The 17,403-nt window shown below is 27.5% G+C and overlaps 1 protein-coding gene across 1 annotated transcript; it reads right to left on the reverse strand.

The window, feature by feature from the left end:
- Positions 1–443: 443 nt before the first annotated feature.
- Positions 444–5,677, reverse strand: LOC109802867 (LOB domain-containing protein 18). Its single transcript, XM_020364274.3, has 2 exons — positions 4,281–5,677; positions 444–965 (listed from the first exon to the last, which is right to left on the reverse strand). Exons 1-2 carry the CDS (start codon positions 4,617–4,619, stop codon positions 579–581), a joined length of 726 nt encoding a protein of 241 aa, XP_020219863.1. The 5' UTR covers positions 4,620–5,677; the 3' UTR covers positions 444–578.
- Positions 5,678–17,403: the final 11,726 nt, after the last annotated feature.

Here is a 17,403-nt window from a genome sequence, read left to right on the forward strand (position 1 = left end):
TTTTAAATATTTGCATACACAACTCTACATTTGTAAAATATTATTTATTTTGGACTAAACAATCGGGTTTTGTTTTTAATCATTACTTAAAAGGCTTGTCAACTAATAAAATATGTGTATATTTTATAAATTTTTGTTTACTCTCTTGTTCAATCAATATGAAACCTTATTTGTATTTCAACATTGAATTCTATTAATAATGAAAAGTTAATAAAATCAAGAACAAGACAAATTCGTTCTTTGAGACTTCGGAATCAAGAACAAATTGTATATCATTCCCTTTAACTTTTTAATCATCACAAATTGTTATTTGAAAATAAAGGAATCTCATATACCATTATTTGGCCACGCTCAAATTGGTCAAAATGATTGGACGAACTCATAAACCACATATTAGTTCCCTAGCTAGAATTTAAATCACAATGAATGAAGGAAGGAGGAAGTTAAAAAAAAATATAGATCCATTATATTAATTACTTTCTCATATGAAACATTGAAAATTCAAGATCTCTTGATTCCTAGTCTTCCACATATGAAGCGAAGACAAAGATTAGTGGATTATATAAGTCAAGGAATATTCATTTGGAAATGTTGTGAGAGGAAGAGGGATTAGAGCATGCAAGAGGGGAAGATCCATGTCTATGCAAAAGCTCACAAGCCAATGCTTGAAGATCACCACCACTAGCACTAGCACTAGTAGTGGTTGATGTGCCACTACTACCCATATATTGACGTGAGTCTATGGGCCTGTTGGGCTGCAGGGCCCATGAAGGAGTCTGGGCCATGGGATCAAAAAGTGTTGAGAGGTCATAAGTGGTTAATGATGGGAGTTCAGCTACTGAGACCACCGGAGGTGCCATGGTTGCTTGTGGAGAAGAAGGTGGTGGTGGTGGTTGGGGTTGGGGTAACTCTAGGGTTGCAAGGTGCCCTTGTAAGTAGGAAAGTTCTGCTTGCAAAGTCACCACCTGTTGAACAAATAATTAAGCAAGATAAGTAAGTTTGCATTGTTAGTAAAGTTTGTTTATATTGAAAAACAACTTTTCATCTTAATTATGTGCTTGGTAGGAGCACAAGATAAGAGATATCAATGAAAAACACCCTCTTTAATTTATTTCTTTTGTTTGGTATTTTTTTAAAAGATAATCATGTTTGAAACATAGTCAGATACTAAATGTAAACACTTTTCTTAATAGATATTTGAACCTTAATTCATCATGTTATGAAAGACTAACATGTTTCACTATATCAGCTCCATTGATATTTCTTTAATTTTTTTAGTCTCTTACTAATATACCTTTAATATTTGTTTGGGATATAATTTCTTTAAAGTGAACAACTCACTAAATTAAAGCAAACAATTTTAATCGAGGAGTTAATAATATATGCACCTATAGAGTTAATTACAAAGTGTAAAAACATCCATATTTTGACTCTTATTATTCATAGAAATTACTTATTTTATTTTTAATTAATTTAAAGGAACCAAATCCACTTGTTTGAGTATCAACGACAAATTCTTGTGGTGATAACTTAAAACAAAATCTATTAAAAACTTTAGTTTTTAAACTTTCACATTTTGCCCCTATGATACATAAAACTAATAACGGGAATTAATTGGGACGTTCTTCATAGGTAGAATCATAATTTAAGTGGCGTTTGCTTAACATGATAGGACCTTGAACAGCACAAAAATGTTGAGTTTCACGAAAGTAAATGAACTTACAAGAATGACAAAAGTATGAAAGCGTGACTTTAAAACAACTTCTCGAGGTTATAAAACAAGAGTTTTGCAAGAATTGTCATTTGGGGGGAAATAAACAACTCATATGATTAGACTTAAAGGAGAAAATATGATAGTTTGAAACGATACATATATCTTCAACATATATTTTGAAAATGACTAGTGTTTAAAAAACAGAATTTCTGACAATGACCAATTATTAGAGCATAGGGATTAGCTAATTATATTTGTATAATCAAATAAAAAATAATTTACTAACATCTAAGATAGGGGAGATGAATTGACTATTAGTTAAACAGTCACATGGCAGTATACAACTATGTATTAACATTGTACAAAGTCATGTGTTCACAACATAATTCTTTTAAATCTCTTCATAATCTTGTCTTACATGCTCACATAATAGCAAATACATATAATCAGCATTGATTTGTTACCTTAAAGCTATTCATTATTTTTATGCATATAAAGCAATATATATTATTCCTAAAAAAATGAGAAAAAAGAAAAAGAAAGTCCTCAATTTAAGGAAGGTTGCTGGCTTGATTTGATGGTGCAGTCTCTTTCTCACAGATCACCACTATTTTTCAAAAAAAATAAAATAAAAGAACAAGTGTGGGATTACACAGTGATTCTTTTATTGATGTTAAGAATTTTATACTAAAGATCACATAGGGACAGAAAAACGTACATGGTGTGATTTTATAAGAAGGATAGAGACAGAAAAACGTAGCCGCTTGGGAAAACCCAAGAAACTAACCGACCATGTCCCATAAAACCAGCGAAAACGAAGACGTTTTAATGGTCGGAGGGTTGAAGATCTATGTGCCAATTTGTGTAACCGCCGACCACATGATTTGTTAATCGATTAAGGGTTGTGAATTTCAGCAAAAAAAAAAAAAAAAAAGCAAAGAAACTGTCCCCTATGTTCCATGGCTCTTTGCATGCCCTACCTTGTTTCCTCTTTCCCCAAAGGCCCCAACCCAACTTTTGTTCCTCTTTAGGAGGGCACAAAGCACTCCTACCATGTATGCATAGCCATTGGTGTAGAATATATAGAGAACAATTTTCTCCCTTTAAGAAATATAGTAATTTATAAGTACACACCTTTATAAAATGAACTTATTCTAATAGTATTTAAATTCTATAAAAACTTTTAAAAATAAAAAAAAATAGAATAAAATAAATTTCTATAAAAATTAAAATTAATTTATGCATAAATTAATTTATAAAAAAAAAAACTCAGATTAATTTTTCTAAAAACTTATTTTTAACTTATGTGTAAGTTTATTTTATTTTATTAAAAATTTCATTTCATTTTTTCATCCTAATTTTTCTCTTACAAGTGTTTATGCATAAATTTATCTAGACAAACCTTTATGTATGCTAAAAAAATGATTAACTTCAAAAACTAAAATAACTATTTGTTAAAATTTCTTTATAAAAATAATAATTTCTTTAAATTAAGTTAAAATGAAACATTTAATTGTCAATGGATCGCTCCTTGAAAAACTCAAATAATAATTAAGAATTTAATTAGAGTACGCTAACATTTTAAAACTTATTAATTAACTTTTATATTAATTTTTTAAAAGTCATATTAAAATAAGTTTAATTAGTATAATATACAACTTTTATATTCAAAGTGTATAATAATAATAATAATAATAATAAATATTATTATTATTTATAATAAAAAAGAATTTAACTTTTGGAGTACACAATTTTTGCCTAATTTTAACTTTATAACTACTTTTTTACAAATTACAACATTTTTATTCTTTTATGCAAATCCTAATATAATTATCTGTATTTTTAATAATCATTCACTACTAGATAAGTTTTATTATTTATTATTTCTTAAAAATAATTCACATAGGCACGGACTACTAGTCATTATAATTTTCTTTTCCTTTCCTTTCCTTATCTTTGTACCTGTGTGAGGAGTTTCAAAGTGATCACCACCAAAATTCAAAACCCTTCAAACTTGATGTAGTGATCAAAACTGGGGGTTTAGTACGTCATTAAAATCCCCCCATCAATGCTCGGGTAAAAAACAAAACAAAAGCAGGGGTTACACTATTAAACATATATATGTTATCTTTTTCTTTTTCAGTTTATGGTAAGTACAATGTATAAAAATAGGAATCCATCTACCATGCATCTACAATCCTGACCTTCTAATTCTAAATTCCTAGAATCCATACTAAACTGCTCACATATTCTCAAGTCAAGAAAAGAAGAAAAAGGTTGAGTCTAAAACACTGACCACATTCTAAGATTCAGCTGGCCAAAGCTAGCTACTATAGCTGGCAAAGCTTAGGGAGAAGATACTCACGATAAGACAGCCAAAAGAAGCAAACAAATTATTAACAAATATGCAAAGAAAACAACAACAACATCTTCATCCTCATCCTTATCCCTACAACCACATGTGCGATCACTATATTAACTTATTCTATTAATAATATATCAAAAGCTGCTAACAAATCATGAGCCAATTAACCCACCAATTAATTAATCGATTATTGTGAATTACCTGTTGCTGAAGTGCGAAGATATGAGCAACACAACCATACACAGGGTCTCTAAGCCGTGCCTGTGCTTCATAGCAAATTGTGACCACCGCGTCAAGCCTCTTATGCACCGGAATGTTAAGGAGCAACTTGGAAACGTTGCTAGCACCAAAAACCTTGTGCACCGCCGCAAAATGCGTGGCACCTTGCTCCGAATCAAAGTATGGAGCAAAGATGCAACCAGGCACGCACTTTCTCCTCAAAAACTTGCAGGCTCCACAAGGGCTACCACCACTACTGTTACCACCACCATTGTTATTGTTACTATTGTTGCCACCACTACAACTAGAGTTTATACTCATCTTTAAAGGGTCGTAGCTTTTTTTGTTTGGTTTAGCTAGGGTTAGTGTAAGATCATGAGTTTTGAAGGGAGGGAAGGGATTAAGTTAAGGAAGAGGGAGAATAGGAAAAGGAAGAGGAAGAAGAAGAAGAAGAAGGAGGGAAGTTTGTAATATTGTAGGAATTTAGGGTTTGGTGGGGTGTTAGTATTTTAATGATGATTATTTAAAAAGGGTATATAGAAGAAGTCTTTAAAGCCACGCGAGGGAGGGAAAGGGTTAACCCCCACATATTTAGTTGCTTGCGTGAAGCAAACATGCGATGAGCCCCTCTTACTATATAATCTATATACTCAACACCACCTTCGTTCTCTTTCCTCTTTTGCATTCGTGAACGAAACACACACACACACTCATGTGATGATGTATGGGGAGGAAGGAGGGTGTGTTGAATCGGTGATGTAAATGGTTGAAAGAGGCTTTTGTTGCAGAGCAGAAAAGGAAGAAATATAAAATAAGAAATAAGAAAGTGTGATGAAAACGTGTGGAGGGGAGTGTCTACATTTGCCTCTGCGTGTTTTAAGCTGCGTGGAGGACAAAAGACGCTAACTCTCTATACTTTCTTTCTTTCTTTCTTTCTTTCAATCACCAAGGTTGAAAATGACGCACCCTTTTGTCTTCCTCTTCGATACAAAATGCCAAAACGCTAGCTTCTCAGTTATGATGGACTTGAGGCAAGAAAATGACGTGAATCTCTTAAATAGGATAATTAATTTCTGCTTTTTTACTATATTCGGAGTCGGTGGCTGATGAACAAAATGTGCGTGTACGTGTGAGAGAGAGGAAACGCAACTAGCTACTAACCTTCCACCTTCATACATACACCTCAAGTACACTCAGATACTAGATCGAGGCGTACCGGGTTTCGGTATACGTAAATAAAATTCAAATTCAGTATATTTAAGTTTCGTACTTTCGTTTAATTGTTTAAAAAATAATCAGTTTAGTTGACTTTAAGTTAATTCAATTAACAACAAGGTATGACATTCTTCGAAGATAACATTATTCCTTAAAGATCTGGTTAAGGATTCAATTCCTTATTTCTTATTTGTGTCTATGAAAAAAGGTTTATTGAGATAGATTAAACTCTTGAATGGATCTCATGTCTTGCAATGTGTACCGAGAGGATTGAGAACAACCACGTGGCACGTCACGTGTCGGTCATTTCGGCACCCGAAACGGCCAAGACAATGTGTGGCGATCGAAACAGATCAATTCTAATCGATGAGAGTAAATCGGCCCGGCTAATGGCCAAGACCCAAAAGCTCTCACTAATCTCAATTGATGGGAACGTATCGGCCTGGCTAGTAGCCGAGCCCGAAAGTACGATCTCATTCGATACACATGACTAGGTTTATCATATGACTTACATCTCTCGACTCGGCCAATGGTCGAGGGGACCAATACCATACTTGGAACAATAATTATGATCAATAAGGACAAACACGAGATTAAGGAGGTAGTCAGTCATTAAGCATTGTATTACCTAATTTGACAAAACACAAAGGAGACCTACCATATGCAGGGCCCATTTACATCAGTATATATAGTCCACACACTAGTGGAAAAAAGGCATTTAAAATCGGTTATTTTTAACTTTTAAAATCGGTTCCATAACCGATTCTAAAAGAGCCGATTTTGAAAGTTAGATTTTTAAAATCGGTTAAATAACCGATTTTAAAAGTTAACTTTTAAGATCGGTTGTTTTACAACCGATCTTAAAAGTCTGGGCTGTGAAAAAAATTAAACTAGAACGGGTCGTTCTAGGTTGTTAAAAATGAGTACGGGTCGTTCTTCCTGAAGAACGGCCCGTTCTCCTAGCAGAACGGGCCGTTCTCCTTGCAGAACGGCCCGTTCTCCTTGCAGAACGGCCCGTTCTCCTTGCAGAACGGCCCGTTCCAGTTTCATAATTTGCCCAAAATGAACCTAGCTATAACAAAAATAGAGACAAGAGAAGAACATGAGAAAATGAAAAAAGACACAAGAAGAGCACAAGAAGACGAAAACGAAAATGACAACAAAATTTACCTTATTGGAGACTTTAGAAAATGAGAGCGCGAGAGAGTAAAAATATGAATGGAGGGAAAGATTAAAGAGAATGAGAATGGAGGGAAATATAAAAAGTTTCTGACGATACTTTTAAAATCGGTTATTTATGAACCGATTTTGTATACTACATACAAAATCGGTTCTGAGATAACCGATTTTAAAAGTAACACTTTTAAAATCGGTTCTTAAATAACCAATCTTAAAAGTGATGTCTGATACAACTTTTAAGATCTGTTCTTTTGTAACCGATCTTAAAAGTTGTGTCGGACATACCTTTTAAGATCGGTCATAAAATAACCAATTTTAAAAATACTTTAAAGATCGGTTAAATTTTAACCTATCTTAAAAGTGTTCATATTATTTACAAAATTGTCACCGCGTCACTTTTAAGATCGGTTACCTTGTAACCGATCTTAAAACTCCGATTTTAAATCTAATTTTTGCACTAGTGACATCTCGAGGTAAAGTCATTGTTCATTTACTACTATCGATATTCATGTTTATCCTGACTTAAGCATCGAAGTGCCTTTTGTAGGTACTTCCCGCACCCGAATATTTGATCGGAGCTCTCATTCGACCTTCAGATTATGTGCCTTTTGCTTTTGACTAAAAGATACCTTTAAAAAATAATTCAATTATAATTGAATTGTTTTGATTTGAAATATCGAATAAAATGAAAGTATATTAGTATATTAATTCAATTAAGGTGCAAAATTTTGTTGGGTCAAATTCATAACCAGACTCCTTAAATACACGAATTTTTAAGTTTAACTCTCAAGAAATTGTAGACTACTCCCTTTAAACTTATATATAAGTAAAAATATACTTAAATTTTATTTGTTGAAATATAAGCGTATTTTAATCAATTAAACTTTATCGAATCCTCTAAATTTAAAAATACATCTACGATAATAAATGAGAGCTAACATTATCTACAGTAAATGTTATTAATGATATTTCATATATTTTTTATTTAAAATTGTAAAATTAAATATATTTAATTAATTAACTTTCTTAATTTGTGTTAAATTATTTTTTTGTATTTATATATAAATTCATAAGGAGTATCTAAATGTTGATCATACAACCTAGCTAGAAAACATTTGTCTTTTAAACTAGACGTTTAAGGTCTTTTAGGCTTGACGTTTAAGAGGTTGTGTACCCTCTGGTTTTGAAACATTCAATCAAAACAACACTCACGACCTTCAAGTTTGACACTTAAGAGAATGTGGTGTGTCTTCGATCTTTATATCCTCGATAACGTTTTTTAGATGACAAACTCAATAAGCAAGCATGATCGATCCGTGTGATCACGTTGACTAATGCATGGTAGTAGAACACATATTGAGGGGTTTGATGAGCTATTAAAAGATTTTATGAATTCTTATTTATTTTTGTACGGAATACTTTATATCTATATGAATCTTCATACTTGAGCTCTTTTTTTTTTTATTTCTTTCAAAGACGTTTCATAATTTTAGTTTCAAATTTTATTTAATTTAACAACTAACTTAAAAAGAATCTCTATAATTGTAGTTCTACCCCACTCATGTCAAATTATCTTCGTATACATAATTTTCTTAATTGTTAAAATCTTTTAGGATATCATTTTTATTATTAAACTGAGTTTTATTAATTTTTAAAAGAAATTATCAATAATTACAAATAATCTTATATCACACTATAGTTTTTTTATTATAAATTTAAAATATAATTTATATTTTCAAAAATATATATTTAGTATGAATTTTATATTAATATAGTAATTTATATATTTAAAAATATTTATTTATTATAAATTTTAGCTAACAAAAATATTTATTTGGTACATTACACGTATTAAAATACTAGATACTATATCAAAGTATTTTTAAATAATATTAAACAATAATTAAATTTAACCTAAATATTCGTATTATAAATACAATAATGAAGTTATATACAATAAACATAATTAAATGCAATTACTAATGTTATATGAGTTAAATTGCATTTTTTATCTCTCAATTTTGTCAACCTACAACTACAATTATAATCTTCTACTTTAAAATAAAGATATTTGATCCTTCTAATTTTAAAAAATACGAAATTTAGTGATATGTCATTTGGAGATAATAATAATAATAATAATAATAATAATAAGCTAAAAAACTCATAATACTTATTAATAAAATAAATATTAAGCATTCATTAAAATAGATACAAATAGATATTTTTTATGTTAATTTTTAATTTTTATTCCTAAATATCATGTCATCAAATATCACATCATTTAAGTGTTATGTTATTGAACAACGTCAAATTTTAACAATCAACAAATATCAAAGTAACAATAGAACCAAAATTTCATATTTTTAAAAGTAGGAAGACTAAATATTTTTATTTTAAAGTAAAGGACCAAATTACAAATTGAAAAAAATAAAGATACTAAAAATACAATTTAACCTTTTGTATGAAAAGGCTAAAATAAAAAATAAAAATATTCTCCTTGAATAATTAACTACATTAATTCAAATTAATGTTATCACTATAAATAAACATTGCGACCATCACTATTATTAATACTATCACTGGTAACCATTACTAGTATCGATATTATATCATTATCGTCATTGTTATTATTATACATACATTAATTTCAACATGATAGAAACATAATTAAAAAAAACTAAACCTATAAATGGCTTGTTATTTTTAACTCTTACACACATCATTCTTCGGAAACAAAAACATAATAATACAAAAGTTTTTTCATTGTCATTCTACGTTTAAAAATAAAATTTGTAATTTTATAAAATAAAAAAAAATACATTCCTTATTTATTCATATATTTTCAAAAATATTGTAAGGTATTCGAAACAAACACACTCTAAAAATGTAATTGTATAAAAAATAATAATAATATTGATTCAATAACATTTAAATAATAAGATTATATATTTAATCAATATTTATTGATACTAATTGTCAAAACTAATAAAATTATATTTTTAATAAAAATTTTACGGATAAAATAATAACTAAGTTATATATTGTTATTGATTAAATCATTAAAATTTAATACAGAACATGGGTTATTAGCTTAAAATAAATATATTTTTCTTCTTTATATGTATTTATGACTTTATGAATAAAATTATGTTGCATGTAAAGAAAAAATTATATAACAACTTGTACAATATTAATTTTATGTTTATCTTTTTTATATAATAAATAAAATAAGAAAAAGATTAAAAAAATATTATGTAAATTTTATGGTGGGTGTAAGATTATTATTGTCATGAAAAGCGGAGAAGAGTTTTGAATTCCAGGTTTCAAATTTCAAGGCAAATGAGGGTCAAAAAAGAAATAAGCAATGTAGAGTGCAATGACAGCACGTGTAATGGAAGTTGAAAGTTGAAAGTGATAAAGACGTTGCTTTTCTCAAACGGGACGGGACCCATTCGCCGTTATCTACCAAGGAAACTAAACACAATAATGTTTCATTACTTTTAACTCAATCACTTAAATAATCCATACACTTACCTTAATCTATTCAATTCATCCAATTTTTACTCCATATTTTACCCACTCAACTTCACTTACCTTTTTTTTTTTTATAATCTATTTATTTATTATAACTTTTTATACATGCTTATTTATTATTATATTGTTCACTTGTTTTATTATTATTCATTAACTTGTATTATAAATTTATTTTATCATTGTTCATGTATTATATTTTATAATTATTGATCAACTTATTAATTACATATTCTTTGGAGTATTTAATTTATTATCATATTTTAATTTTTGTAATCATATTAATCATAAAATTTGAAGAAAGTTTAAGAGACATAAAACAAAAGTAATTTATAATTTTTTTTAATAGGTTAATAATTTAACCCAATCTAATCAGTTGTCAACTCACTATGATTCGATTGGATTATAATTTTCAATCAAATGAAAAAATTAATATAATCTAATTGAATCCATTTTTTGACAAATTATATTTAATTAAACTCATTAAGTTATTTGTTAATTTATTTGATCATTCAAAAATTTAACTAACTTTCATGATTTAATGACTAAATTTCTTTTATATATAATTCTAATAATTAAGTCACTTTTCACTTGTTTTCCAAATTATCTAAGGTACAAAAAACAGTAATGAAAGTCAATGATAAGAAAGAAATACAAGAGAACAAGAAAATGCATCGTAGTCATTAAAAACCAAAAAATAAAATTGAAACAAATCAAAGAAAGAGAAAAGAGAATTATCCTAAGACACTTCAAGATAAACTTAAAATGACCCCAACACATTTAGAGTATGTTTGAAAAATGAAAAGTAGAAAAGAAAAATAGTGTGTAAAAATTAAAAAAATTAATTATTTAATAAAGGAGAATAAAAGAGGTTTATGGATATGAAACAATTCATGGACTCCAAAATTATTTATCTTTCGATTTTTATTCTAGCCTTTCTTTCCTAATAACCTTTATTTCCCTTTCCCCTGTTTCAAAATCAATCCCAACACTCCAATCTTTAATAATTTTCCATCCACCAAACACATATTTAAGTTCAAAATAAGGATAAAACAACAAAAACCTATGAATTTTTTTTTTATAAATGGAAGAAAGTAAAATTCAGATAAAAATACAAAGATAAGTTTTTCTTTTAAAATACAAAGATAAAATTCAGATAAAAATGAAACATAAAAATTTGTTATATATATTGGAATATGAGTCAGCGTTACTAAATGGCAACTTTAAAATTAGACGAAAGAAGATCTGTGAAGGTATGAAAATATTGGTTTGGTGTGAGAAAAAGAAAAAAAGAAATAAATGAAGAGATTTTGGCAACAGTTATGTAACAGTGCTCACCGCGCCGTCCGGTGTGGCACTGTGGAGACTCAATCACACAATTTCCTTTCAACTATAACTTATCGGGAATAAAATCTGGATATTCATCACCATTTTTAATGGAGTTCAAGTTTTCCCATCTCTAATTTTGACCTTTTTTTGTTTTTAATACAAATTTATATATAACAATTTTTAATTTTAGTTAATATATATATAAAGATAATTTTTTAATTATATTATTAAGCGAGATAGGGATAGATATTAATATTTCTGTATCTGATTTTACTAATCGGAAAAAATCCAAATCCGATTAATACGAAATTTTTTTCATCTAAATTGAAACAAATTTGAGTGAATACCTACGAGACTGAATTAGAATGTCGTACATATATACAAGTTGAATTGCACTCAACTAATATCTAGCAATCCATTTCCATGGTTGATTAATAAAATTATTTTTTACAGATAGACATTAAATAACTAAGGTTAAAATCATAATTTGGTCCCTTATAATACTTTAAAGTTTCAATTTAGTCTCATTTTAATTTTTGAGTTCAATTATTTATCAAAAATACTAACAATGTTTGTCTTTCGTCTAAATTTTTCAAATGTCGTTAAAGAGTTGTGGGAATCACGGGCGTGATTCCCAGTGTTAATTACATAAAAAAATCTGCCGAGTAAAAATCGTGAAAATTCACATAAATACTCCTAAACAACTTTTGAGAAACTCAGAAGATAAACATTACTAATATTTTTAATAGATTACTAATATTTTTAATAGATGAGACTAAATTGAATCTAAAAATTAAAGTAAGACTAAATTAAAATTTTAAAATATTATAAAAGAATAAATTAAGATTTTAACAAATAACTAAATTACTAATTAAAATGTAATAAATATATGAGCATGTTAATTACGGACACACGCATAAGCACATGCTCGTAGAATGAAAAACAAGTTCTTTTGGTCATCATCAAGTACAGTTTTTCTTCTATTCCCATGTGTGTCGTTTCTTTTTCTTCTTTTTTATGAAAAAATATATTTATTCATGTCCATTCCAGCAATTAACAAATTTTGTACACCTTTATCCGGACACAAAATCAATTCTCAAAAGTACAGTTGTCTCTAGTTATCTAGAAATTGATTTCTGTAAAGCTTAAACATTTAATCATAAAGTAACAAATATAAAATATACAAAAATTTATGTTTAGACATTATTCAACTCTATTAATATATATATATATATATATATATATATATATATATATATATATATATATATATTACTTTAGTCATTGGTATGAAATCTTTAATACATATAACCTTTCATGTTGAAAATTAGATTCAAGTATGAAATTTGAAGGATTAAAATCTCCTATTATTTGATAATAAGTGATTTAATAAATCTATCACTTATTGATAAAATAAACTCTAATAATATCTTTATTTTTATATATAATAAATAAATGTTTTTTTATCCTAATTATAAGAAGGTTTAATACACCTTCTAGTCTATGAACTTTTAAGGATTTTTCAATTAAGTTTCTAAATTAAAAAATATATATAGTTAAATCTTTTATATTTTTATAATTTAGTTTTTGTAGTTAAAATTTTGTTTACAATTTATTAAATTTTCTTACAAAATATTATTGATATATATGGATGATGGAATTTAATAATATTCTAATATGATTGTCTAGGTGCAGATATTAAAAATATTTTGTGAAATTTTACAATTTGTAAATAAATTTTTTAATAATAGAAACTATATTACAAGAAGAAGAAAAAAGGATGAAGGACATCAATACATTTTTTTTAGTTTAAGGACCTAATTAAATTGTTTTTTAAAGTTTAAGGATTAAATTAATGTTGTATTAAACCTTATAAGAAATATGAGACTACTTTTAAATGTATTAATTATTAATTATTTTTTATACCCTTTGTTCTTACTGGAGATCGGTCAAGGGAGACGATCTACTGGACAAGATTAGTGAGCCTCTTTTGCTGGATATGTCGGCTGCTCCGAAGTGGGAGTGATACCTGTAAAAGAGACTCTGATGCTAAAGTTAGTTTTTGATAGTGTAATCGTCTCATATATATAGTGCACGTACCTTGATGTGAATTAGGGTTTTTCTCTTATGCGAGGGTAACGTTGATTTGGGCCTAAGGTTGTTCTCGGCCCGATATGTAATGGGCCTCTGTTTTGGTCGATGTCTTGTGACGTATATCCGATGTCATTTAGGGCTTCAATGCCGAGTTCAAGCTTGGTTTCGCGATACGGATAGTACACCCTTAATTTAATACTCTATCTATATCACAATTATTATAGTTTTAATATTTGAAAGTATCTCATGTTTTTACTTTTCAGTGTAATATTAATTACTTTTTTTTAATTTGTCCCAATATTAATTACTCAACAACTACACAAAAGTAATGCATTTAATGAGAACATAGGCCATTTTAATAAAATTATATATATATAGGGGAATGTTAATATACTCGCACCTATTTTTTAGTGGGAGTATGTTAGCAACTTACATCAAAATTTTAGGGCAAAAAAATCACTCATTTTTTTTATTCGGTTAATTCGTATAAAGGATATTATAGTAATTAATTTAATTTTAAATAAAAATAAAATATTTTATCTCTCTTATTAATTTCATTCTTCAATTCATTTATTTTTTCTATTAATTAATTTTTATTTGTTTAGAGAGAGGGGGAAGACATCATAAGAGATGATAGAGAAATGAGTTAAAGAGGGAATTTAATAGGAGAGAGATAAATAAATTAGAGAAAGAATTTAGTAGGAAAGAGAAATGAGTTAGAGAAGGAATTTAATAGGAGAGAGAAATGACTTATAGAATCAAGTTAACAAAAGAGAGAAAATATTTTATTTTTATTTAAAATTAAATTAAATTATTATAATATCTTTTATATAAATTAACTAAATCAAAAGAAATGAGTGATTTTTTTTTCATAAAATTTTGGTGTAGGTTGCTAACATACTCCCACTAAAAAATAGGTGAGAGTATATTAGCATTCCCCATATATATATATATATATATATATAAAGAAATACATTTATTATTAAGTTTATTAATATGTCATCTATTTTTTATTTTTTTTATTTAAGTGTATATATTTATTGGACAACTAACATTATATAAGTCATACTTATTGGTCGAAAAGATTCATTTTTGACTTTTAAATTATGTCATTAAATATAGCTCCCACTAAATTTATTTAATTTTAGGACTGTTTTTGCAATAAAATTTTAAATTATTACGACGTTATTAATTATAATTAACTAATTTTATTAATTTTAAAAAAAAGTATTTATTTCTTATACATAATAAGAAAAGTAGTATTTTTTTTAGAACATAAATTTGAGTCAATTCCTAAACCAACTTACGTAAATCGCGAGTTATCTCTACTTTTATACATTACTTTACCTATATCACACTATATTTCTAAGAAAAGTATATATATAGGGTAGCTAGTTGGAAGCAAAATTGTGAAGGATTTGCAAATAATAAAATGAATGAAAGGGCCCGTTTGTGCGTTGTATAGCATGATACAAGATCCATAATTTAATTCTTTGAATTGACCATAAGCTTAATTATTGTCTTAGATAATGTGTCCTCTGATTAGGCCTACCTAAGCAAAAATGCACCATCAAGACCCTCATTATCTATTCTAATTAAAGACCCCACTAGTTCCCCCCACTCGTGCGGTCAACACCTGGGGATGATTAAAAAACCCACATAATCAAATTAATTATCATTACTTTCAGGAATTTCAGTTTCAACATTTGTGTTTTCAACCACAGCATGTCACCTGAACAAGCGGCAAATTATCTCTTAACTTCAATTGTTTATGTGCCTAAGAAACCCTAGGCAAAGAAAAAAAAAATTAAAAGACTTGAAAATTAAAAGGGGTCAAAGAAAGGGCATGGACCATATCAATCATGACATCAAAGAATCACTTTCTTAATTCATTCTAGTCAAAGTATCTATGCATCTAGCTAGTTGGCTCTAGGCCCCTTATGATCACTACTAGTCATGCTTCTATTGCATGCAAGAGCCATTTTCCACTCATGGGGTATCTTATTCTTCCCCATCAAGTATATGCTTTGTTTTTATTTAACATAAACTAAGTGCAAATCAAACAATCATGCACATATATATCTATACATATATATGGACATTGCACCTTTCCTCATAACATGGATACTTTCTAAAGATGCAAGAAAGTGGGAAAACCGAATTGACCAAAAGTATAACACTCATGATCACTGGTGAGGAAGGCCGTTTTCAAATTTCACATGAAAAGAATTTGACTCTTCTTTTGGGTACAGGAGATTTTCTTGAGCCTAGCTAAAGTAATCAACATGCTTAAAGATCATTTGGTTTGTGAACTTTTCACAACGAATCAAAGTAAGTGATAATACTGCAAGCGTGCAACATTAATGATACTTAAGGTGGCTTAAACCGTTCAACTTTTCATGTAATAAACAAGACATGGCCATGGTTTCATTGTTTATAAAAGGCACAGAAAGTGTGCTCAATTATTGGTGACTTATAATTTCTTTTTTTCATCAACATATTACATGAAATATTTCAAAACTCATAACTAAAATTTAATCTACACTTATAATTTAATAACACGACTTTCTTTCATATAGCTAGTTAACTTAAAAGAAGTACTTATAGTGGAAGGAATATATATAAGGGATTGTTAAACGTCCATTAAAATGGGTATTTTCAATACGGGGTTCTTTGGTACGTGGGAATTACGTTTTTTTAAAGGGGATTTCTTGTATTCCTTGTAAATAGGAGTGTTTTGATAAAGTGAATCTTTTAACCAATAAAAACAAAGTAAAGTGTAGCATTTTTAAACTTTTTTTTCTATATATTAAGTGATGTGTTCATGGGGAATAGATAATCTAAATAACTTATTTTTTCTTCTCACCAAATACTAGTTCAAGTATTTCGAATTATTTTGTAAAAATTAAAATAATTTTGAAAAAATTACAATAAGATTCTATTTGTTGAAATAGAAATTTTTATGAATTTTCTATTTAATTTACTCTTCATAATTTGCACACAAGTGTGAATTAATTCATCATAACTCATAATATATAAAATATATCCTTAATAAATCTAAACATTTCGTATATATATTAAAATTTTTAAAATATATTAAAATGAAAAAGATAAAAGTATTGAAAATAAAAAATATTCTAAAACCAACTATTCATTTATTATAATATATATAAACAATTTCAAAACCTTTAAATATATAAGGATATGGTAGAATTATATATATATATATATATATATATATAATTATTAATTTCATCCATCTAGAATAACTATCATCAATAACTATTATAAAAATAACACCTGATTTTTGTACATGTAACATATAAATCATCCGAGAACAAATAATAATTTTCTTATTTGAATTTTTATGTATTAAAATATTATATTAGTTATAGGATTATAAAAGAATAAAATATTATATATATATATAGGAGTAGTTTTCTAATAATAAATATTTTTATCATTTTTTAAAACGTTTAATTTAAATATTTTAGTGTTAATAAGAAGAATAAATAAAGAGATAATAATCTAGTTTTTAATCTTTCGTTAAAATAATATATAATACATTAATCAAAATTTAATTTAATCATAAAAATTCATAATTTAATGATTAAGTAATATATATATATATATATATATATATATATATATATATGTGTGTGTGTGTGTGTGTGAGGAGAATTATAATAACGGTGTAACTTTTACTAAGTATTACACCGCTTAATAACCTTATATTAAATGTGAATTTTCTGAC

The sequence above is a fragment of the Cajanus cajan genome, chromosome 3 (genome assembly GCF_000230855.2).
Source record: "Cajanus cajan strain Asha chromosome 3, NIPB_CcT2T_4, whole genome shotgun sequence".
Lineage (NCBI taxonomy): Eukaryota > Viridiplantae > Streptophyta > Magnoliopsida > Fabales > Fabaceae > Cajanus > Cajanus cajan.

Bases quoted from the DNA above. Each gene is read 5' to 3' on its own strand.
- LOC109802867 (XM_020364274.3), bottom strand. From the start codon at position 4,619: ATGAGTATAAACTCTAGTTGTAGTGGTGGCAACAATAGTAACAATAAC. The intron at 966-4,280 runs GTAATTCACAAT...TTTGTTCAACAG, and splicing joins TCTTCGCACTTCAGCAACAG to GTGGTGACTTTGCAAGCAGA.